Source organism: Bombina bombina, unplaced genomic scaffold (genome assembly GCF_027579735.1).
Source record: "Bombina bombina isolate aBomBom1 unplaced genomic scaffold, aBomBom1.pri scaffold_1976, whole genome shotgun sequence".
Classification (NCBI taxonomy): domain Eukaryota; kingdom Metazoa; phylum Chordata; class Amphibia; order Anura; family Bombinatoridae; genus Bombina; species Bombina bombina.
Window position 1 is genome coordinate 19,170 of NW_026512876.1, and position 25,579 is coordinate 44,748.

The window sequence follows — 25,579 nt, forward strand, 5'->3', positions numbered from 1 at the left end:
ACAAGAAATGGCTCAAAAATGTATACAGCGTGGATACCCCCAATGTCTTATCGAACAACAACTTTTAGTTGCTGAGCAACAAACACAAAAAAGTCTCACCGTGAGGAATGTAGAAAGGAAGGAAGCTACCTAGACTCCGGGCTCGGAAATGGTAGCAGCCACCATTAAAGATAATTGGAAAATAGTGGCAAAAGACACAAGCTTACCATTCTATGATCTACCTCCGTGAACGGCTGGCGAACCATAAATCTGCCATACGCCAGGCCATTAATAAAGGCAGCTCAGAACAACCAGTCGCGAGACATTTCTTGCAAGCAGGGCACTCGGTATCAATGCTAAGAGTGATACTCATTGATCCTGTCCCTCGGCTGAGACGGGCAGGTGATAGGGCATTGGCCCTACTATGGCTTGAAGCCAAATGGATTTTCGACTTGGATACAGTTACCCCAAGGGGCCTCAATACAATGATAGACTTTGGATGTTGGTACAAGTGACTCAGCTGCCTACGGGAACCTCCTCTATATGAATATATGTTTCTATCTACTCCTTGGGCATTGAAGCCCTGTGTATAGCATCACATATTGATGGCAATCTTCATATGCATTGTTCATAAGGTATCTTGTTCAGTTGCCATTGATACTTATGTGTATAGATTGGCACTGTCGGTTCACTTATAATATTGGGTAATATTTTGTAAAACCCGTTTATGCTCTTTACATAGGGGCTCTATTTTTTGTTATACATTTGCGTAATTGTTAGAATATGTATATATATTTTTTTCTCATAGGTTCAGATTATTATATCCCTTCTGTATGTTGGCATGTAGGGGGCCATTTTAACCATATATTCTTCTCCTCGATCACCCTCCGGTCCGCTGTTAAAAGCCTGACTTGCTCTGTTAAGGGTTGTTTGTTTACCGTTCCCATGACGACACTACAGCTGCCTCGGATCCTCACGGCGGCTGTTGATGACGTCATTGAAGGGCGCGGTTGCTTTGTCAGTGGACGTAGGGTGTCTGGGCAGTTGGCGGTTTGCGGCAGGGTGATTTTCTGGTATTGTTCACATATGTTTCACATGTTGGTTATTAGAAGGGTTATATCAGGGAGGTCTGGTGGGTACACGTTTTCACCTCTTAGCCAATAGCAGGGATAGGCACGGACCAAGGCTGTAGCGGACATTTTCCAAAGTACAGACCTTAGTGAAGGACACCAAGGTATATTTCAAATTAAAAACATAAAAAAACAATCTCTTTACCGAGAGGGTAGTGGATGCATAGTGGAATAGCCATTCAAGCAGAAGTGGTAGAGACAGTGAATTTAAACATGCATGGGATAAGCATAAGGCTACGCTAGTTATAAGATAAGACCAGGAACTAATGAAAGTATCCAGAAAATTGGGCAGAATGGTTCCTATCTGTCTGACACATTCTATGTTTCTATAAGTCAGGAGAGCGGCATTACAGACACCATTAACTAGTCAGAGCAGTTGCTTTATAATCCCTCCCTCTCTTAATATCCCCCCTGCAGCACACCTAATGCTCCATACAGTATGGGCAGCGCTTTTCATGTACAGCCCATTAGCACCCAGAAATAAAATATGTATCTGTGGTGAAGCAGGACTGAATTCCACCTGAGCACAAGCAGGACAGAATTGTTACCAGCTCTCCTAATTCTATTACCTGCAGAGAGCCTGTTTCAACTCTTCATTCTTCCCTGGGTGGTCTCAGCATGCAGATCCCCTGGCTGCTAACACGTTCACTGGGAGCCCCTAGGATTATGGGGAGTCTGGGACCCCTGTTTCAATAGAATCCTGGAGGCTCCTGCTGCTGGGACACTTGATACTGTCTGAGAATGATGGGGGTCAAAGCAATCAGTTTAAAGAGGCTACTTGGGGGCTCTGCAGCTCCTGACCAAAGCTACCAACCCACCTTGATGTTAATCACATGATCATCATGCTTGGTTACTTACTTTGTTAGGTTTGTCAGAGTAGGCAGCGGTCTTTTACACAGACACCAGAACTACGCTGCTGCACAGATCAAGGAATCAGGACTGGTCATGACTCAGGGGTTGTTGACACAAGCTGCACTGCAGGCAGCTTGCTTCTTCCCTCTCTCACTTCCCTGCTACTGAGTGGCATCACACGGGCGTCCCCAACTCTGCAAAACTTGGTGCCACGTTCGTCAAGGAGGGAGTCAGGACCAGTATTCACTGCTCTCTCCCCACCACAAAACAGGTGGCGAACACTGCAAGGGCCAGTCGTGGACACCAGTGTTTGTGTACGGACACCTTGCCTATCCCTGGCCAATAGCCGTGAGGTAAATCCAGCTCCCATGGGCGCCAAGTCGGATTTACTGCACGGCTATTGGCTAAGAGGTGAAAATGTCACCTCTTAGCCAAAAAATTTTTTAGCCGTGGGCTGCTGTATGAACTAAAAGCGGCGATCGGTTGAATCAAATAAAGGAGCTTTCTACATGAAGTATCTTATACTTCATGAATGAAAGTGCCCTTTATTTGTTTCAATAGAGAATCTTAGCGTTTGTAAAACGCTAGGATTTACTTTCACTTTAAGAGGTCAGTGGATGACAAACTGTTTAAGGTCTTGTTTAATACATGTACCAGGAACTCATTTTACAGTTAGAAGCACAAGCCAATATATATGGTTCCTGACCATTTGAGCACCCTATCAAATTAGACTTACGGCTACATAATTAACAATTGGTATACAGTGTATCTATTATAATAAATATTAGTGAACACCACAAACTGAGTAATCTTCATACCTCTGTCCATTCACCCTTTAAACCAATGTAATAAATCTTTGTTTTCTCTGCTCCAAAGTTCTTGGAAATATGGATTGAGAGATGTGTCACGTTTGAAAAGCGAGCTATCCTAAAGAAAAACAAGTGACTGATTACAATATTTTTATTGACAAAACACAGTTACATAACCAATAAGAAGTTAAATGCTCCCACCCGTGAGTTACCATCTGCTCTATAGCCCCACATGTTACTGTAAATTATACTTATTTCTGAACAGGTTGTTTACAAAATGCGTTGAAACTTTGAAAGCTTGAGGCAACCTCGTAAAGAGCAAGAAAAAGAAATCCAAGAGAATCTGTTGCAGTACCAAGACCAAACCCTAATACATGCACACAATAAAGTCAGAGGCAAGTCAAGTAGCAGGTCACACACAACAGGTTAGGCTGGGTGAATATCTGCTAACAGGGCTAATGGAAGTATATGGACAGATTAAACAGTGAGATGCAGCATACAAGGTGATATGTGAAAAAAGAAGCATCTGGCAGACATTCATGGTGGATTTGCAGCAGTTGAGACAAACAGTCATTTGGATAAGCAGCGTGGAAGGAGTTGCAGTAGTTAAAGGTAGCATAGGATGAGTGAGTATCTTGTAGGAGGATATGCTGAATTCTAGAGAAGTTTTTTGAGCTGAAACCCGCAAGATATAGCCAGTGACTAAATGTAAGGAGCAGATCATAGTTACTAAGTCAAAAGTATAACCCCAACGCAAGTGTGGACGGTTTAAAATGATGAGGGTGCTGTCTGAAGTAATGTGAATAAAGCATTAGTGATAGTGGACTGTAGATGTAGTTAAACGAGGGCAATAATTGTGAGGAATTGGACCCAAAGGAATTGGGGGTTATGATAAGAAGGCAAATGTCTCACCCTGTGTGACAGGTTCAAAGAAGCCAGTTTGTGTGTAGTCTCATTTTGTGTATTAGAGATCAGTTGTCGAGCTGTTGGTGGAAATGATAGTAGGTTAGATCATGTCTAATTTTGTTGATGTGATTAGTGAAGTCTTATGCTGAGAGGTAAGTGGTAAAGGGAGTTTAAGGTTTTGGCTTAGAAGGGAATTAAATGTAGAAAATATATATATGACATTGGATGGCAATATGAAAAAGAAAGTTGTAAAGAAGTTCTGCTGAGGTTGAGGGTACAGGAGGTAGAGTGTAACATAAATTGGTAGTGTAGAAAGTGAATGGAGTGTGACACTATTTCTGCAAGTAGTGTGTTTGCTTGTATGGAGCAGCCAGGGAGGATGCACAGGGTGAGGTAGATTGCTCAGAGCAGGTTTTAGACTTTTATTGCACCTGTCAGAAGGATTTGGAAGTGGGAAAGTACTGGGTGCTTTGATGCTGCATGTCATTAGGTGATCCTAAGATGAAATGGGTAGTTAGTGGAGAGAGAGAGAGCGCACCTGCTGGCGAAGATTAGATCAAGTGTATATGAGATAAGGCTCACTAAATCTGTCTGTCCCGAACCTCTCATTTCAACCATCTCATTGTAGTTTAAAAAGATACATGGAAGTCAAAATTAAAGTTTCATGATTCAGAGCCATAAAATTTACATAAAAAAATAAAAAGTATTGTATTTCTACTGTCATATTTATCCCTTACTCTTGGTATCCTTTGTTGAAATGTTTAGCTCCATTCCATGACAAACACCTAGGTAGGCTCATGAGCGTTCATGTGTCTTGAGCACTCTAAAATGAACACTGTTGTAAACACAACTGCATTTGATAATTTTAATAATTTGATACTTTGATAATAAAAGTTAATTTTTATTGCACTCTCTATTTAAATCATGAAAGTTTTATTTTAACTCCCATGCTCCTTAGAACATGAGTAACAAACAAATGTCAGTTCATACTTTGTGGGATACTCCAGCTCTCCAGTAAGGTCAGTATTTAGACTAAAGACCTGATCAGCTTCACGACCAGTATCATCAAAACTCATCTGGGGTATGTTCTTAAACCTGAAAGAAAAGCACGCAAGAAAACAGGCTTAAAGTGTTAAAATTAGTTAACTATTTGAAAATATTTAAAATTGGAGTCTACAGCTATATCTCATTTTACATGAAGGTCATATTGAGAATGTTTATTATTGAGTTGGCCTCAACATTTATCCCCTTAAACCATTTTAAGGTCTTTTCTTGCAGTATATCATAAAAAGATGCAATGGGGTAACTCTTATTTGGTATATCAGAAAACGGTGCTCTAGTTTGTTTTTAGCAGTGTGCAGTTTTTGGCCAAGTGTTAAAATGTGTGCACACTTTAATATAGTGTTATCAAGCCTGAAAATGTTGTAAAGGAAATAAACAACTCTGTCATGAAAGCCTCACACAAGTAAGGTGGTCTAGTATGTTGTGTCTCTATTTAAATGAGGCAGGATAACACACAATTTCTCACTTAACCAAATTATGACAGATACGAACACACTATGTAGCGTGCACATCTGGAGAACTACATGACAGGAAATAGTGCTCTCATCTAGTGCTCTTGCATAACACTGTTGCAAAACTGCTGCCATATAGTGCTGCGGTCACATGCACGCTCCTGGAACTTACCTTCCTGCTTTGTTAACAAAGGATAACACGAAAACAAAGAAAACTTGATATAGAAGTAATCTGGAAAGTTTAAAACTGTATATTATATCTGAATCATGAAAGAAAAGTGTTGGGTTTTATTGTCCCTTTAACGTTCTATGGTCAAACTGTATAAAAACAACAGTCCTGATCTGCATCTGTGTAGCAATCTGTGTTCTGTGAAACATTGTGTTTCCCCTATATGATAGTAGAGTTTAAAAAATATATATAATTTTTATTATTTTTTTTTATTTATTACTGATCCACTTCTGTCTGTGAAGTCAACAAATGTCCCAGGGAAGAGGTTTAAAAGGGTTGCCTTACTTGACCCAGCCATGCAGGTGCTCTCTGAATGGTCTCTCCCATGCTTAAAGGGGCTGTCTAGTCAAATTAAACTTTTCATGATTCAGATAGGGCATGTAATTTTAAACAACTTTCCAATTACTTCCTATATCTAATTTGCTCAGTTCTTTAGATATCCTTTGTTGAAAAAATAGCAATCGCACATGTGCGAGCCAATTCACACAAGGCCTCTATGTGCAGCAGCCAATCAGCAGCTACTGAGCATATCTAGATATGGCTGTTCAGCAAGTGATATCAAGAGAATGAAGCAAATGAGATAATGGAAGTAATTTAGAAAGTTGTTTAAAATGGGCATGCTCTTTCTAAATCACAAAAGAAAAAAATTTGGGTTTCATGTCCCTTTAATGCAGGGAGTGATTTCCTTTCTTTTCCACAGAATTTCCCAAAGCATAGCAACAAGTTACAGCTACACCTACTGCACCAAGAATCAATTGTGTAGTTCTTTGCCAGAGTATGCTCCACCCCCCAGCAACCCGCACATAGTAAATGGGTTACACTCTGTGTGCTCATTAATTTTGATATGATTATCAGCCCCTACCATCAAATCCCGGCCTAGGGTTGCCACCTCCAGCCATGTTTTCTGGATACTTATAAATTTTACATGCTGGCCAGGGGGTGCATGGATATTGATGTCCAGAAACACAATACAAGTTCCTCCCTGCACACCCTGCAGCATGTATAACTCATGTGTGTCCAGAAAACATGACTGAGGTGTCAACCCTATCCGCCACCCATGTGCTAAGGTATTAGCGCTACGGACTGGACTGCAGCTGGCAAATAAAATAAAGAAATAAAAAACACTTAAAAAAAAAACTCACATTGATGTGGATGTGCTGACGTGCTCACACTCACAGACATCTAGGGGGAGCAGAGGTGTAGATAGGTCTTAAAGGGACAGGTGTAAGAGGTCAGATACTCTTAAAGGGGCAGGGGGTTAAAGGACCAGATTGTCTTAAATGGACGTTAGTCATATAGGGATAGGAGGTAAGTTTATGTCTTAAAAGTCAGAAGGTAGGCTGGTAGATATTCTTAATAGGATGGGGTAGGGGGTAAAGTGAGACTTTAAAGGGGTATGAAACCCACATTTTTTCTTTCATGATTCAAGGCCCATATACAGAGATGGCAGAAGCTCTGTTTATTCCAAGAAAATTGTTTGTGACCAGAGGTCACAATTTAAGGTTGGAGGAAAGGAGATTTAATCTCCTGCAACGGAAACGTTTTTTCACTGTAAGAGCAATACAATTGTGGAACTCATTACCAAAGGAGTAGTGAATGCCAAAACCCTAAGATACATTTAAAAATTGTGTTGGATACATTTCTGTCTATAAACAAAAATTCATGGATATGATTGCTAGTATTAAATGGGTCACCCTTTAGTGGGATTATTTAAGCTTAACTGGAGCTTTTTGTATATATTTTAGATTGTATAGGTTGAACTCGATCAGTCTTTTTTCAACCTCATCTAGTATGTTACTATGTTTAGATAGAGCATGCAATTTTCTAACTTTACTCCTATATCAATTGATCTTCATTTCTCTTGATATGCTTTGTTAAATGAGCAGCAATGCACTACTGGTTGCTGGACTAAACACATGGGTGAGCCAATGATAATCGGTATATATATATGCAGCCACCACAATCAGCAGTTAGAACCTAGGTATGTTTGCTACTTCTCAGTTTTCCTAGATAAACATTTCAGCAAAGGATAACAAGAGAAGGAAGCAAATTAAATAATAGAAGTAAATTGGATAGTCGTTAGAATCGTATTCTCTATCTGAATACTGAAAAGAAACATTTTGGGTTTCATGTCCCTTTAGGGACATTAAATTCAAATTTTTATTTCATATATAGCATACAATGTTACACACAAACAACTTTCCAAATTACGACTATTATCAAATTTGCTTCATTATCTTGATACCCTTATTTCAAGAACAGCAAATGCACTACTGGTAGCGAGCTGAAAAATAAATGGGTAACTCGGGTGACAAAAAAGAATATAGATGTGCAGCCACCAATCACCAGCTAGCTCACAGTTGTGCATTGCTGCTCCTCAGCCTACCTAGGTAAGCTTTTCAATAAAGGATACCTAGAGTATGAACAATTTAAATAGAAGTAAATTGAAAAAAGCCGTTTAAAATGTTTTGTTTTACTGCGAATCATGAAAATATTGTGCTTTTATGTCTCTTTAACAAGCAGGGGTTTAAAGTGTCAGTAAACCTTAAAGCTCAGGGAATAATCTATAAAGTTCAAGGGATTTATAATCTAAAAGTGGTACAGGGTAAAACAAGTAGGTACAGAGAAAATCATCCTCTTAGTGGGGGTGAGAGAGAAAAGTACTAAAATGCTAATTTTCAAATGTCTCTAAGTACAGGACTCCAAGTATGGAGATAAGATTAGATATTTGTATGTACAAGTGATAAGATAAGTTGTCTGCTCTCCCTGAAAACTCAGTCCATTTTAATGGTTGTGGTTTTAAAGCGGGGGAAATTCTATTTATATACATCAAATAAACCTAAAGGGCAATTATCAATGCATTCTAATACTCTGCATCTGCTTTAACAAGTTAATTAAAAACACTTCAAAGGAGAAATCAATTTTGGCAGTATAACTCTACGTTAACAGTGACATGCCTTACAGAAACTAACAGTTGACACATATTGCATTTACAGTGCAATTCAGAAACTAGAAGTAGAATGTTTAACATGCACATTATGTACAAGAGGATAAAGTAGGAAAAGTTCACTTCTCTACCAAATATAGATCTATCTTTCCACCAAAAAACAAAAACAGGACTTACAGTCTCATTTCTGCAGGGTGCATATCACTGTCATCCCCAATCAAGATGATCCCTTTCAACTTCACATTTCCAGTGAAACTAACAAAAGAAAAAAGCAGTGAGGAAAGACTGAGCAAAAATACATGAATGAAAGAGGGACAGTGGTGTGCAGAGGTTGTAAGGCGGTTTATTGTGAAACTAGGGGGCAATAAGCTATAGGGGAGACAAACAGTCAAAACACAACCTAGAGTGACATCCAGTAAGAAATTAAAGGGGCATGATGCGCAAATGCTGAAACACTTGAAAGTGATGCAGCATTGCTGTAAAAAGCTGACTAGAAAAATATCACCTGAACATCTCTATGTAAAAAAAAAAAAAAGATATTTTACCTCAAAATGTCCTAAGTATTCACATCTCATTGTAAAGGACTTTAAGCAGCCAAAAGTGCAAATGAGTTGATATCTAGCAGCGCCACAATAAATACCATACAAGCCGTACCAAATATAGGCGGAATCTCCCAACCAGATTCCGAGGGTACAGTAAAAAATAGAATGCCAAGGTACAGCGCTACACTGCCCCAGTAGGGGGATTGTGGGCTTAAGATGGTGTCCAATCATATAGATAAAAGATATAATCTCAAAGTCTAAAACTTTAAAATGTCTATATGTAAATGCGTATATAGAATGTATAATAAAAGTGTGTAATAAAATGTGGATTGTAAAAGATAATATATGGTAATAACAATATTTAATTCAAAATAAAATATAAAAATACAATATAAAAAACAATATAAAAACAATACATCCAAGTACACCCTGTATGCAGAGTTGCGCAACAATCTATGTTTATGTTTGAGTAAATACCCAGTCTTGTGTTACTTTGAAAAAATATATATATATTGTTGTGAAAAAACTAATTGAGGTGTACACCTTAAAAAAAAAAAAAAAACTTAAAATGGTGTCAAAAGCGATAAATTCCTGTGTCAAAAATAGTCCTTAATGAAAAAATCGTCCTAAGTAAAGGAAATAAGGTGAATCCTCTGTGTTGTAAATAATTGTCAATGGTGTAGGTGCTGATAAAATAATATTTTCTTCTCAAATGTTGTATCAATGTTTAGGAAATCCTCTTGTACCTAACACATAAGAGTTCATGCTGATAACAGGTTCCAATGTCTGTGCTCAGAAGAAGGTTCCCTTATTCACTCCAGTTACATCAATACCCGATATCTCTCAGTGCTCTGGCCGTGTTATGAATTTAAAAGAGCAGTAGATTGTTTTCTGATAAATGTAGTTCTGCACCTGTACCATGTGACAGCTATCCCCTCCCATTTACTTCATGTGCAGCTGCTGCTGGCCTTTTAAATGACCTGAGGCTCCGGCTCCTACTTAGCATATGCAGGAAGAGTCTGTTATTGGCTGATAGCTGTCACATGGTACAGGTGCAGAACTACATTTATCAGAAAACAATCTACTGCTCTTTTTAAATTCATAACACGGCCAGAGCACTGAGAGATATCAGGTATTGATGTAACTGGAGTGAATAAGGGAACTTCTTCCTGAGCACAGACATTGGAACCTGTTATCAGCATGAACTCATATGTGTTAGGTACAAGAGGATTTCCTAAACATTGATACAACATTTGAGAAGATAAATATTATTTTATCAACACCTACACCATTGACAATTATTTACAACACAGAGGATTCACCTTATTTCCTTTATTAGGACGATTTTTTCATTAAGGACTATTTTTGACACAGGAATTTATCGCTTTTGACACCATTTTAAGTTTTTTTTTTTTTTTAAGGTGTACACCTCAATTAGTTTTTTCACAACAATATATATATATTTTTCAAAGTAACACAAGACTGGGTATTTACTCAAACATAAACATAGATTGTTGCGCAACTCTGCATACAGGGTGTACTTGGATGTATTGTTTTTATATTGTTTTTTATATTGTATTTTTTATTTTATTTTGAATTAAATATTGTTATTACCATATATTATCTTTTACAATCCACATTTTTATTACACACTTTTATTATACATTCTATATACGCATTTACATATAGACATTTTAAAGTTTTAGACTTTGAGATTATATCTTTTACTATATTGATCGTGGACACCATCTTAAGCCACACAATCCCCTACTGGGGCAGTGTAGCGCTGTACCTTGGCATTCTATTTTTTTATTTTTTCTTTAAGCAGCCAGTCAGTATGCTTGTCCCAGGACTTTCAAGGGAGCGTGCCTCATGCACACTCATGTTATTTCCTATTCCCAGTAAAACAGTTTGTGTCTTTTTTTTTTACCTGCAGCTGGGCAGTTACTGAAAGATAACTTTTTACACAGCACTTAGTCTGGTGAGCTAAGGAAATTGTGAGGTAAAATATCTTCCTTTTTTACATAGAGATGTTCAGGTGACATTTTCCTGTCAGCTTTTTACAGTTTATGCTGCATCACTTTCAAGTGATTTAGCATGTGTATTATGTCCCTTTAAGTTTCCATGTGTTTGTAGTGACATCCATAAAACACCTAGCAGGGCCATAGAGATGTGATGGCAATGCAGCCCACCCAGACAGGAACACATGCCATTCATGTCACCACCACTATTTGGTGCACAAGAGGGGAAAACCAAAAGGCAGAATATATTTGAAGAGTATATGTGAAGAAATTAAAAATGTAGGCATGAAGTTGGTAGGTGGATGTTAGAGAGAAATAATGAAACTAAACGGATAAGCAGGGAAAAGAGGGCAGTGCGAATATTAAAAAGAAACTTACGTGATGTTAAACAGCAATTCCTCATCAGCGTCGCTTTCTACAAACTAAAAATAACAGTGTCAACATAAATTACATTTAATAATAAAGGCCATTACATAAAAAGTAGTAGTAGTCACAAGCAGTGACATGTCAATAAAATCAAAGCCAAAAGGTATAAAGTGGGTGTGTATACACATCAGGGAAATCTCGATAATTTAAAATGTACAGTCACAGAGTTTAAGATCAAATACGACAAGAATCGTTGGTATTCAAATATTAAAATCATCTAAACCTGCCAATTAATAAATATACACATCTAGTATTCACCAGGCTTCTGTCACATCTCTCTTCCCATGCTCGGAACACCGTTCTTCCACTGCCTTCTTGGTTTTCATTTAAACACTGCAGCTTATCCATGTCGATCTTCTGGTATAAACCATATTCAATTCCCCGCTCTGGAGATTCTGTGTGCTCCGCTCCACAAGAACAGCCGCCACCATGACTGTGTCCATGAGACATGTCAACTGTACTTAGCTAAAACAATTCCGCCATATTGCTACTCTCATTAATATAACCTCTGTTCAGTTCCGCCATCTTGCTACTCGCTTTCGCTTTGCTCACATGGTTACGTCATCTTGAAACTCGAACGAAGTACTGTACCATGAATTGCTGTGTTCATTACTTCCGAACAGTTTAAAATGACAAGGAACAGAAGTCTATTTTAGCGTAGTCCAACTACACCGTGAAAAGGGCATCGTTATTTAGAAGAAGCAGCAAATTTCGAAAATTAGTCCCACTCCTGTTCTCATCCCCAAACATATTTCATTTTTATTTAAAGGGATTGTCTTGTCAAAATTAAACTTTATGATCCAGATAGAGCGTGCAATTTTAAGCATTGTTCTAATTTACTCCTATTAACATTTTTTCTTTGGTCCCTTGGTATTTCAATTTTTAAAAGGCAAGAATGTAAGCTTAGGAGCCGGTCCATTTTTGGTTCAGCACCTATGTAGCGCTTGCTGATTGGTGGCTACATTTAGACAGTTTTTCATGAGTCTATCATGAAAGTTTCATTTTGACTAGACTATCCCCTTAAATCAATGACTCCTGGTTGTGTAGCAAAGCTGTAGCTGGGGTTGTAATCAGACTTTATAGTCCAGAAGTTCCTGCTAGCCATATATCCCATCAGATCTTTTGACCTGCAGCCCTTGTCAACTATATGCCCACAGGGCCCCATGGCTTGGCGTCCCTATCAACTATGTATGAGGCTAAAGTTGGCTTCTTATTCACTGAATCTGGCTTTTTATTCAGCAAATTAATTCAATGTGTCTAATAAGCTGTATACACAAATTATATATCAGTATTTTTTATTTTAAATCAAACACATCCCAAATCTAAAACAAACTACCTGTATATATCCACACAGAAGTCAGAAGCCCAATGGACTTTAATCCTTTCGATATACAAGCTACTTATTCAAATCATAACTGAAGTTGTGCACTGTTTGCTATCTGCTTATTACAATATAACATACTTTCCTTCTAATTGCAGTAAGGGTCCACAAAAAGATTGATAACCTATGAGAAATACATCACCTGGCCACCGGAGGAGGCAAAGACACCCCAAACAGAACATTTAAATATCTCTCCCACTTCCCTACCCTCCCAGTAGTTATTTTCCGCGTGTCATGGAGGTAGGCAGAGAGAGGTGCGCTGCTAAAGATTCAAGTTTTATTTGTCCTTGGATTGTTTCCTGCAAGAGAGGACAGGGGAGTTGTTAAAAGCCATATAATTCTCTTAGTAGAGTATAGTGAATACTAGCTTCTGGATGTCGCAGTGAAGTTCCCATGCCTCCTTCCAGTTCCAGAATACTTATGCCAGGGCTCAAAATTTCAGGTTGTAAGCTACTTGGCAGGCCAAAATGTTACTTGACAATTCTGATCCTACCTACTACCTGCCCACACCACACCCACTACTCCACCCACTCTTTGCATTTGTTTTGCCATTGTAAAACACATTATTGTGCAGTCATTTTTAATATTTTTTATTTTATACCTTAACAAATTAAATAATGTGACATACAGTAATAGATTGACATAGCAGTTAGCAACATCAACTTGGTTGTTCTGGATAAGACAACCGCTGTATATAAATAGGAAGTTGTTGAAGTGAGAGAGTGGAGAAAGAGAGTGCTGACAATCATGGAAGGTTTTAGCAGACCTTGAGATTTCTTTTAATAATTATCACCTCTTCCTTCTTTCTCTCCCCTCCCTCCTCTCTTCAATCTCTCTTTTTACCCTCTCCATTATCTCTCAGGATATCTCTCTTTACACTTTTTGTTTCCCCTCCCTCACATCTTTTTACTCTTTCATTTTTTTTACTCCACTCTATCGTAAAGCTATCTTCTTCTACACTTTTTTTTCCCTCTCTCTCTCTCTGCCCTATTTACCCTCTTAGAAGTAACAGTCTAAGCATTAATGGTGTTCCCACAGCCCTAGAGGAATAACATATCCTTGCCCTTTCTAGGATATATATATTTTAGCACATAGCTCGAAATGTGTGTTTGTCAATGCTGCAATAGTAGTGTACATTTTGATTCTACATTCACTCATTAACTTTCACTCGCCACCATTAAATTTCCACTCACCAATAGCTATTAAAGAATGGAAATTTTGAGCCCTGCTTATGCTATCCTTCCTTTTAGGCAAACAGTCGGCTAGATTACGAGTTTTGCAGTATGAGTGAAAAAGCAGCGTTATGGCTCTTTTTCACTACCGCTGGTATTACGAGTCTTGCAGGTATTTCTGTACCACACACTTTTTTGGCCGTAACGCAACGTAACTACCGCAGCTTTCAAAAAGTCCTTTTTCAATGGGACTTCCATAGCGCCAGTATTACGAGTTTGCCTTACCGGCCAATACCGTCAAGATTCGTATCGTAAACTGAAAGTCAGTGGTTATGAGTTTTACGCTACAATCTGTAACATAAAACTCATAACTAAAGTGTTACAAAGTACACTAACACCCATAAACTACCTATTAACCCCTAAACCGAGGCCCTCACACATTGCAAACACTAAATAAAATGTATTAATCCCTAATCTGCCGCTCCGGACAGCGCTGCAACTATAATAAACTTATTAACCCCTAAACCGCCATACTCCCGCATCGCAAACACTAGTTAAATATTATTAACCCCTAATCTGCTGTCCCTAACATCGCCCCACAACCTACATTACTGTTATTAACCCCTAAACCCCTAACTTTAATATAATTAAAATAAATCTAATATAAAACCTACTATTAATAACTAAATAATTCCTATTTAAAACTAAATACTTACCTGTAAAATAAAACCTAAGCTAGCTACAATATAACTAATAGTTACACTGTATCTAGCTTAGGTTTTTATTTTTATTAATTTATTAATTAACTTGAGGAAACGGCCAGGAGCTTGCGGCCGAGAAACGCGTCTTAAGCTCATCCTAATAAAAACACTCTTTGTTTTTAAAAGTTTTAACTTTTACCACGGCTTTTATTGAATTGCCCCTATATGCCTGCCTGGGGTTGCTTTTGAATATACAAGTCGTTTGCAAATTGCGGATTGTGCTGCTAGTTCCAGACACAAGAGGGGAAACTGCACATACACCTGGTGCTTACATCGAGGATCCCTTGTGATTTTAGAGGAAAGTCCACGGCTGCACCTCTGACACCTTGGAGGATCCGCTATACAGCGTACTGACTGCTGTTGAACGTCAGCCTGCACATTCACACTTCTTTATACAAGAGTGCCAATACTCCTGTGAGTATATTTCCACTTTGTCTGTTTCAGTGTGACACCTTATTCTGAAGTTTGTCTGCACTATGAGGCGCTGTCTTTTTTTGTCCACTCTACAGATATACTGAATGATCACTCAGTCCCAAGACTAGCAGCCCAGCTATTAACACTTTCATCATCACATCAGGACTATATCAGAACTGGTATTGCTCAAGGTTTCAACCACAATTGTTCCTTGGACTTTTTGACTGGTTTATTTTTATTCACATATTTTATATACACACATATATATTTCTATTTGTGTTATCATCAATATTTTACTATTTTCAACTCCTTTTCTTTTGGGGATCCATATATTTTTTGGAGCAATATAACAATACAATATATATTTTTAATACTTTTTGCACTATGCATTTATTTTAGTGGCGCACACTTTCACTATATACCTTTTTATATAGTGTTATTATTTTTTTATTTATTTCACAGCTAAGTTTGTATTTATTTTAACTAGGTAGACTAGTTAGTAAATAGTTATTAACTATTTACTAGCTACCTAGTCAAAATAAATACAAATTTACCTGTAAAATAAAACCTAACCTGAGTTACACTAACACCTTACCTTACACTACAATTAAATAAATTACATTAATTAAATACAATTAACTAAATTACAAAAAAAAAAAAACACTAAATTACACAAAATAAAAAAGAAATGATCAAATATTTATACTAATTACGCCTAATCTATTAGCCCTATCAAATAAAAAAGCCCCCCCCCCAAATAAAAAAAACCCTAGCCTAAACTAAACTACAAATAGCCCTTAAAGGGCCTTTTGCGGGACATTGCCCCAAATAAATCAGCTCTTTTACCTGTAAAAAAAAATACAAACAACCCCACAACAGTAAAACCTACCACCCACACAACCAAACCCCCCAAATAAAAACCTATGTAAAAACCTAAGCTCCCCACTTCCCTGAAAAGGGAATTTGGATGGGCATTGCCCTTAAAAGGGCATTTAGCTCTTTTTCAGCCCAAACCCTAAGCTAAAAATAAAAACCACCCAATAAACCCTTAAAAAAACCTAACACTAACCCCCAAAGATCCACTTACAGTTTTTGAAGACCAGACATCCATCCTCAACGAATCGGCAGAAGTCCTCAGCGAAGCCGGCAGAAGTCTTTATCCAAGTGGGCCAAAGTCTTCATCCAAGCCGGCAGAAGTCTTCATAAAGACGACATCTTCTATCTTCATCCATCCGCCGTGGAGCGACTCCATCTTCAAGACATCCGGCGCGGAGCATCCTCTTCTCTTGACGGCTCTTCTCGAATGAAGGTTCCTTTAAGTGACATCATCCAAGATGGCGTCCCTTGAATTCCGATTGGCTGATAGAATTCTATCAGCCAATCGGAATTAAAGGGGAAAAAATCCTATTGGCTGATGCAATCAGCCAATAGGATTGAGCTTCAATCCTATTGGCTGATCCAATCAGCCAATAGGATTGAGCTCGCATTCTATTGGCTGATTGGAACAGCCAATAGAATGCAAGCTCAATCCTATTGGCTGATTGTATAAGCCAATAGGATTTTTTCACCTTTAATTCCGATTGGCTGATAGAATTCTATCAGCCAATCAGAATTCAAGGGACACTGCGTTACGGAGCTTTACGCTCCTTTATTGCCGGTGTTAGGCTTTTTTTCAGCCGGCTCTCCCCATTGATGTCTATGGGGAAATCGTGCACAAGCACGTAAAACCAGCTCAAAGCAGTGCTGGTATTGGAGTGCGGAATGGAGCTCAATTTTTCTCAACGCTGCAATATTTCCTGCTAACGGGGTTTTTGCAAACCTGTAATAGCAGCGCTATAGGGAGGTGAGCGGTGACAATAACGCAAAACTCGTAATCTAGCCGAGTATTAGTTACACTGATTTTCCTTGTGTTACAGGTCCCTGTCAGGATGAAGATTCTACTATCAGACCTGAGACTACTGTGTTACCAAGGACAGCAGATGGATACGCTCATTTTAAATACTGTTATGGGCTGTCTCCATTATCTGGCTAGTTGCCATTTTAAGAAATGAAGATAGCAGTAGTTTATACCCTGGGCTTTCCAGTCTGAGCTACCTTTGATCCCTGTTTTACGGCTAGTAGCCTACTTCTAGAAGAGTTAAGGTAACATGTGGTGAATGCCTTTATTGAGAATTAGACTGTGCCTTGTCATGGGTGTACTGGGCTCAGATGCTGAAATTTATTACTCGACTTATGCCCTTAGGGGACACTTAAGGGACATATGTCAGATCACCGTGCTCAGAGTGTTTGTTTTATGCTTGGCCGTATGCTTTTCAGTACATGCAGGCACTATAGTGCCCTGCGATCGCCTGGATTCTCTTAGTAGTAGAGGGCTTATTCAGCAGAGGGGTGTGACGAGAATTAGCACTACGGTCTTGCGGCAGTAGGGTTAATATTGTTTCCGCTGCAGGACCATTTTTGGTTTGAACTCCTCTCTCTCTTGAGGCCTTCTCACTAACTCATTTATGCAGCACATTTCTCCCTATCTGCATCAAGTTTATAGAGCTCGACACGAACAGATTGTGAATAGTCCTGTGAAAACTCTATTGGGCATAGCCGTTTTGCGGCTATCGGTTGTTTAGCACTTCTTCATTGTAAGTTGATCTCAGGAGCGATTGGTCACAATTTGGTTGATGCGTGGGTGTGGTGGCTGAGCACAGCAAGATCTCCTAGTGGTGGGATGAGGATTAAGCCATTGGGGGCATTTTTGAGTTTGCCGCCACGGCACTATCGACTCTGTATTATAGGCTGCGTTCGGGTAGCGCTCCAAGTGAACTGGGACTCGCTTGGAGCGTTTTCTTCATACTTGCAAGTGAGAGGCTGGGCGTTTTTTGAGCGCTCTGCTGATGTAAGTCCCAGCGCTTTCAGTGTGCAGGAAAAGCTGGGACTTTTCAGAGCAAGCTCAGACACTTGGCAACATGGCAGCCTCCACACACGTGTTGCTGTGGAGGCTGCCATGTTTTTATAAGCAGCAGGGGAGGGACAGGTGAGTCGGATAAGCCTGACAGCAGCATTTAGTACAGGGCAAAGTGGATATAGGTTAAGAAACCTATCTGCACGTTAAGAAACCTATCTCCACTTTGCCCTGTAGTAAATGCTGCTGTCAGGCTTATCCGGTGTTATGCCGAGAGTGGTTTCCCCAGTGTCTCTGGTTTCCCCTGCCTCTCGGCAAACATCGGAAACTCCGACCCACCTCCATTCAGTTGCTCTCAGCTCAGCCCCTGTAGCTTAACCTGCCCCATGTGCAGCCCTTATATCTTTATTTATTATTAGCTGAATGGGGCAGGATAAGCTACAGGGGCTGAGCTGAGAGCAGCTGAATGGAGGTGGGTCGGAAGTTCAAATGTTTGCCGAGAGGCGAGTGGAAACCAGATAACACAGGGGAAACCATTCTCGGACGTAACAACCGGTTTGTGTAACAATGCTACAAGAGAGCTTAGAAAAAAAACGTTCACATTCGCAAAGTCCATTATTGTGCAGCAGATCTCTTTGCGCATGTGAACATTTTTTTCTAAGCTCCCTTGCTTGTGACGTCCACCTCATCACCTCCACTAGCTCCTGAGCGCTGCCCGAATGCGGCCCCCAGTGGTGTGCGCTGACAGGTTTGAGGTTCCGGAGGGAGGCGGGCTATGGTGCTTATGATTATTGATGCACAGGAGTCTCCATAGATGTGGGGCAATATTTTTATACTTTGCAATCATATTCACTCTCTCTAATAATGGCTTTCCCTAGCCCTTTTAATATATATTGGGGCATTTCTGCCAGGCTTTGCTAGGTATTATCTGTGTATATTCTACTTTACACATGCTCATTTGTTTGTTTTTTTATACACTCTTAATAAAAGTGTATGGGGTGTAGTGCTCTGTATGTGCTGTAATCGAACAGTACCTCTGGGAGATACACACTAAGTATATATGAGGAGTTAAAGGGACATTAACCCCCACATTGTCTTTCATGAATCATATATATAGGGATAACCATTTTAAACAACATTCCAATTTACTTCTATTAATCCAATTTGCTTCATTCTTTAGTATCCTTTGTTGAAGAAATAGCAATGCACATTTGTGAGCCAATTCACAAGAGGCATCTATGTGCAGCCCACCAATCAGCAGCTACTGAACCTACTCTAATATGCTTTTCAGCAAAGGATATCAAAGAATGAAGCAAATTAGATAATAGAAGTAAATTAGAAAGTGTTAAAATTGCCACGAACTTTCTAAATCATGAAAGCAAAATATGGGTTTCATGTCCCTTTAACCCCTTAGTGACCAGACCATTTTTAAATGTTCTTACCGCTAAAGTGAAGGTAACGTTTTTGCAATTCGAAGATCTCATTAGATTTGCTAATATTACCTTAAGTTAATCACTAAGGCCTAGATTTTGGAGTTTGGCGGTAGCCGTGAAAACCAGCGTTAGAGGCTCCTAACGCTGGTTTTAGGCTACCGCCGGTATTTTGGAGTCATCAAAAAAGGGTCTAACGCTCACTTTTCAGTCGCGACTTTCCATACCGCAGATCCCCCTTTCCTCAATTGCGTTTCCTATCTTTTCAATGGGATCTTTCTAAACTCCGGTATTTAGAGTCGTGTCTGAACTTGATTCTGATAGGCTGACTCCATCAGCCAATCAGAATATCATACCTTAATTCCAATTGGCTGATAGAATCCTATCAGCCAATCGGAATTCGAGGGGACGCATCTTGGATGACGTCATTTAAAGGAACCGTCATTCGTCGCTTCAGTCGTCGGCCAGGATGGATGTTCCGCGTCGGAGGTCTCAGGATGCTGCCGCTCCGCTCCGGATGGATGACGAGTAGAAGATTCCGCTTAGATGAAGACTTCAATCGGATGGAAGACCTCTTCTGCCCCGCTTGGATGAAGACTTCTACCGGATGGAGGACCCTCTTCTTGCTCCGCGTTGGTTGAAGAATTTGGCTCGGCTGGGTGAAGACGACTCTAGGTAGGGAGATCTTCTGGGGCTTAGTGTTTAGGTTTATTTAAGGGAGGGTTTGGGTTAGATTAGGTGGTATGTGGGTGGTGGGTTGTAATGTTGGGGGGGGTATTGTATGTTTTTTTTTACAGGCAAAAGAGCTGAACTTCTTGGGGTATGCCCCGCAAAGGGCCCTGTTCAGGGCTGGTAAGGTAAAAGAGGTTTGAACTTTAGTAATTTAGAATAGGGTAGGGCATTTTTTATTTTGGGGGTCTTTGTTATTTTATTAGGGGGCTTAGAGTAGGTGTTAATTAGTTTAAATTGTTGTAATATATTGCTAATGTTTGTAATATTTTTTTATTTTTTGTAACTTAGTTCTTTTTTATTTTTTGTACTTTAGTTAGTTTATTTAATTGTATTTATTTGTAGGAATTGTATTTAATTTATTTATTGATAGTGAGTGTTAGGTTTAATTGTAGATAAATTATAGGGTATTTTATTTAATTAATTTATTGATAGTTGTAGTGTTAGGTGTTATTGTAACTTAGGTTAGGATTTATTTTACAAGTAAATTTGTAATTATTTTAACTTTTTTAGCTATTAAATGTTCTTAACTATTTAATAGATATTGTACCTGGTTAAAATAAATACAATGTTACCTGTAAAATAAATATTAATCAAAAATAGCTATAATATTCATTATATTTATATTGTAGCTATATTAGGATTATTTTACAGGTAAGTATTTAGCTTTAAATAGGAAGTATTATTTTTAATAAGAGTTAATTAATTTCGTTAGATTAAAATTATAATTAAGTTAGGGAGGGTGTTAGTGTTATGGTTAGACTTAGCTTTAGGGGTTAATACATTTATTAGAATTGCGGTGAGCTCCAGTCGGCAGATTAGGGGTTAATAATTGAATGGTTAGTGTCGGCGATGTTAGGGAGGGCAGATTTAGGGGTTAATACTATTTATTATAGGGTTAGTGAGGCGGATTAGGGGTTAATAACTTTATTATATAGCGGTGCGGTCCGCTCGGCAGATTAGGGGTTAATAAGTGTAGGCAGGTGGAGGCGACGTTGTGGGGGGCAGATTAGGGGTTAATAAATATAATATAGGGGGTCGGCGGTGTTAGGGCAGCAGATTAGGGTACATAGGGATAATATAAGTAGCGGCGGTTTACGGAGCGGCAGGATTAGGGGTTAAAAATAATATACAGGGTCAGCGATAGCGGGGGCGGCAGAATAGGGGTTAATAAGTAGTAAGGTTAGGGGTGTTTAGACTCGGGGTACATGTTAGAGTGTTAGGTGCAGACGTAGGAAGTGTTTCCCCATAGGAAACAATGGGGCTGCATTAGGAGCTGAACGCGGACTTTTTTGCAGGTGTTAGGTTTTTTTTCAGCTCAAACAGCCCCATTGTTTCCTATGGGGGATTCGTGCACGAGCACGTTTTTTGAGGCTGGCCGCGTCCATAAGCAAATCTGGTATCGAGAGTTGAAGTTGCGTTAAATATGCTCTACGCTCCTTTTTTGGAGCCTAACGCAGCCATTCTGTGGACTCTCAATACCAGAGTTATTTTAAAGGTGCGGCCAGAAAAAAAGCCAGCGTTAGCTATGCGGGTCGTTACCGACAAAACTCTAAATTCTAGCCGTAAGTTATTTCTCAATTGATTTTATATGTCTCCAAATATATATATATATATATATATATATATATATATATATTTATATATATATATATATATATATATTAATATATATATATATATATATAGTCTGAAAGGAATAAGCACTCTCTGGATTTCAAACAACAAATATTTATTCGGCAGTGACGTTTCGGGGCATTCACCCTTCCTCAGACAAACCCCAAAATGTGCTACAAGCAGTGTTTAATATACCTATCCAAATCCCTCCCCCTTCTATTTTCAGCCATCAAAAATAACATCAAATCAAATCAAATAGGAGATGTATGTCAACAAAACAAATCCACTTCTGTGTACTTCACAACAATAATATAAAATAGTGTAAGATACATACATTGTTATAAGATGTTATTGTGAAACAGTGACAATATAATAAGTGGCTATGGAAAATTAATTAATAACAACCTATTGTTCATTAAACCCTGTTCGGCCCACAGCATAAGTTTATCACATAAAGGCATTACAATAATATCACTAACAGTGAATTCAATATAATGATAGGGAGGCTTAACTTTTTAAAGCTTATTTAGCAGTCATGAATCGGTACAAACAATCCACCATTCTCTACCACGCTCAGTGCAGCGTGGTCTGTGGGGGGCGTGTTCCATCCGGGCTACCAACCAATCTTGTTCACAGATCGTCATACCCGCGAGCAGTGTTAGGCGTTGCCATGGCAACACATAGTGACGCAACAGCCTGCACCAAAGAGAGGCTAACGTTGCAAGTTGTCAATAGGTTGTCATGGAAACACCCAAAACAATCTATCCAATCATACATACAGTGCCCCAACGATCCAATGGTAACTCAATCTAGCAGCTTACAAAGTAAACTGATCAGTTAAGACATACTGCGTGACTATGTGAATTACAGAGGGATCGTAGGGCACTGATACAAGACATCTCTGTTAGCTGTTCCCTAAGGACGATCCAAAGAACCAGCCATCATATATTAAAAATAACAGTGAGTAAAAGGTATTCAAGTATGTGGCGTCATAATAATAGAACAGACAGTGTACTATGAATACAAGCCATTGATAGATTTTGGTTGTTGGATACACAGTTATTAACGTGCCTTGGTTTTGGATATATAAATCCCCTTGGGATACTAGATTATGTATCTATTATGGTCCCATTGGTGCTGCGTCTGTGATACTTTGGGTCATTTAGCTGCATAACCTTTTACTCACTGTTTATTTTTAATATATGATGGCTGGTTCTTTGGATCGTCCTTAGGGAACAGCTAACAGAGATGTCTTGTATCAGTGCCCTACGATCCCTCTGTAATTCACATAGTCACGCAGTATGTCTTAACTGATCAGTTTACTTTGTAAGCTGCTAGATTGAGTTACCATTGGATCGTTGGGGCACTGTATGTATGATTGGATAGATTGTTTTGGGTGTTTCCATGACAACCTATTGACAACTTGCAACGTTAGCCTCTCTTTGGTGCAGGCTGTTGCGTCACTATGTGTTGCCATGGCAACGCCTAACACTGCTCGCGGTATGACGATCTGTGAACAAGATTGGTTGGTAGCCCGGATGGGAACACGCCCCCCACAGACCACGCTGCACTGAGCGTGGTAGAGAATGGCGGATTGTTTGTACCGATTCATGACTGCTAAATAAGCTTTAAAAAGTAAGCTCCCTAATCATTATATTGAATTCACTGTTAGATGATATTATTGTAATGCCTTATGTGATAAACTTATGCTGTGGGGCCGAACAGGGTTTAATGAACAATAGGTTGTTTTAATTAATGTTCCATAGCCACTTATTATATTGTCACTGTTTCACAATAACATCTTATAATCGATGTATGTATCTACACTTTTTTTAATTATTGTTGTGAAGTACACAGAAGTGGATTTGTTTTGTTGACATACATCTCCTATTGATTTGATTTGATGTATTTTTTGATTGGCTGAAAATAGAAGGGGGAGGGATTGGATAGGTATATTAACACTGCTTGTAGCACATTTTGAGTTGTCTGAGGAAGGGGTGACTGCCCCGAAACGTCACTGCCGAATAAATATTGTTGATTTGAAATCCAGAGAGTGCTTTATTCCTATTCAGACTGTACATTCCGTTAGGCACCCTGGTCTGTGTCTGGGTTGGCAAGTTGAGAGTGCACTACTTTGAAGCCCTATATAATATATATTATCTATATATATATATATATATATATATCTAAAAATCTGTACCGTTACAATGCTGACTCCTCCCAAACCCTATTTTCGGTTTTTTTTGTCTCTGACGTATAGAGCGGTCGTCCCCCCCTCTATACGTCTCTCAAAAGCACGTTTTGCGATGCTCAGTTTAACTGCGCATTCGCTAATCAGTAATCTCACTCTATTATGCACATGCGTTAAGCGGCAAACTGATTCTCAAATGCTGATAATCTTTGATTTAATGTTGAAAGTTTTAGAAGTCAAGTGCTGTGCTTGTCCATATCGGAGCATTCTGTAAGCAGCCGATGACGTAGTGTTGGAATACATAGACACCAACCAATGCGCATGCGCGAAACGGGAGCCGAAGCATGGATTCCTAGATTCTGAAACAAGTAATACCGCATGCGCCAGCAAGCAAAACGTGACGAACATAAAAAAAATTAAAAAATGGGTTGATTTACTTAAGCTTCAGAAAATGTTTTGGCTTTAACTTTACAAAGCCAAATTATGACAAATCGATAAATGAAAGTCATATTTATTTGGGAGACATTACTATATAAGAGATTGAAAACAAGGTAAGTTTACCCTCACTTTAAGGACCAGGCTATTTTTACAGTTCTGCAGTGTTTGTGTTTAGCTGTAATTTTCCTCTTACTCATTTACTGTACCCACACATATTATATATCGTTTTTCTTGCCATTAAATGGACTTTCTAAAGTTTTTTTTTAGTAGAAACCCCAAAGTATTGATCTAGGCCCCATTTTGAGTATATTTCATGCCACCATTTCACCGCAAATGCGATCAAATAAAGAAAAAATTGTTAACTTTTTCACAAACCTTTAGGTTTCTCACTGAAATTATTTGCAAACAGCTTGTACAATTATGGCACAAATGGTTTGTAAATGCTTCACTGGGATCCCCTTTGTTTAGAAATAGCAGACATATATGGCTTTGGCAATACTTTTTGGTAATTAGAAGGTCGCTAAATGCCGCTGCGCACCACACTTGTATATGCCCAGCAGTTAAGGGGTTAATTAGATAGCTTGTAGGGTAAATTTTAGCTTTAGTGTAGTGTATTAAACAACCCAAAGTATTGATCTAGGCCCATTTTGGTATATTTCATGCCACCATTTTACCGCCAAATGCGATCAAATAAAAAAAATCGTTAACCTTTTTCACTAACTTTAGGTTTTTAACTGAAATTATTTACAAACAGCTTGTGCAATTATGACACAAATGGTTGTAAATGCTTCTCTGGGATCCCCTTTGTTTCAGAAATAGCAGACATATATGGCTTTGGCGTTGCTTTTTGGTAATTAGAAGGCCGATAAATGCCCAGCACTTAAGAGGGTAGTAATTAGGTAGCTTGTAGGGTTAATTGTAGCTTTAGTGTAGAGATCAGCCTCCCACAGACACACTACACCCCCTTGATCCCTCCTGACCCCCTCAAAACAGTTGTCTTCCTCCCCCAGCTCACAATTGTTATCACCCATCTTAAGTACTGGCAGAAAGTCTGCCAGTACTAAAATAAAAAGCATTTTTTAAATATTGATTCAAGCAGTGTTGGATCCCCCCATACAGCTCTCTAACTCTCCCCCCTCTACCTATTTGCTGCCATCTTGGGTACTGGCAACTGTCTGTCAGTTGCGCAACGCGTTTC

General features: G+C 38.9%; 1 protein-coding gene across 1 annotated transcript; it reads right to left on the reverse strand.

The window, feature by feature from the left end:
• Positions 1–2,773: 2,773 nt before the first annotated feature.
• LOC128644575 (PITH domain-containing protein 1-like) lies at positions 2,774–11,857 on the reverse strand. The gene is made up of 5 exons (XM_053697137.1): positions 11,614–11,857; positions 11,308–11,351; positions 8,544–8,621; positions 4,667–4,771; positions 2,774–2,888 (listed from the first exon to the last, which is right to left on the reverse strand). The coding sequence occupies exons 1-5, from the start codon at positions 11,803–11,805 to the stop codon at positions 2,774–2,776; spliced, it is 534 nt and encodes a 177-aa protein (XP_053553112.1). The 5' UTR covers positions 11,806–11,857.
• Positions 11,858–25,579: the final 13,722 nt, after the last annotated feature.

Coding starts and splice junctions, on each gene's coding strand:
- LOC128644575 (XM_053697137.1), bottom strand. CDS start 11,805: ATGTCTCATGGACACAGTCATGGTGGCGGCTGTTCTTGTGGAGCGGAG. Junction 8,622..11,307: donor GAATTGCTGTTTAACATCAC/GTAAGTTTCTTT, acceptor TTCTTTTGTTAG/TTTCACTGGAAATGTGAAGT. Junction 2,889..4,666: donor GAGCTGGAGTATCCCACAAA/GTATGAACTGAC, acceptor GTTTTTCTTTAG/GATAGCTCGCTTTTCAAACG.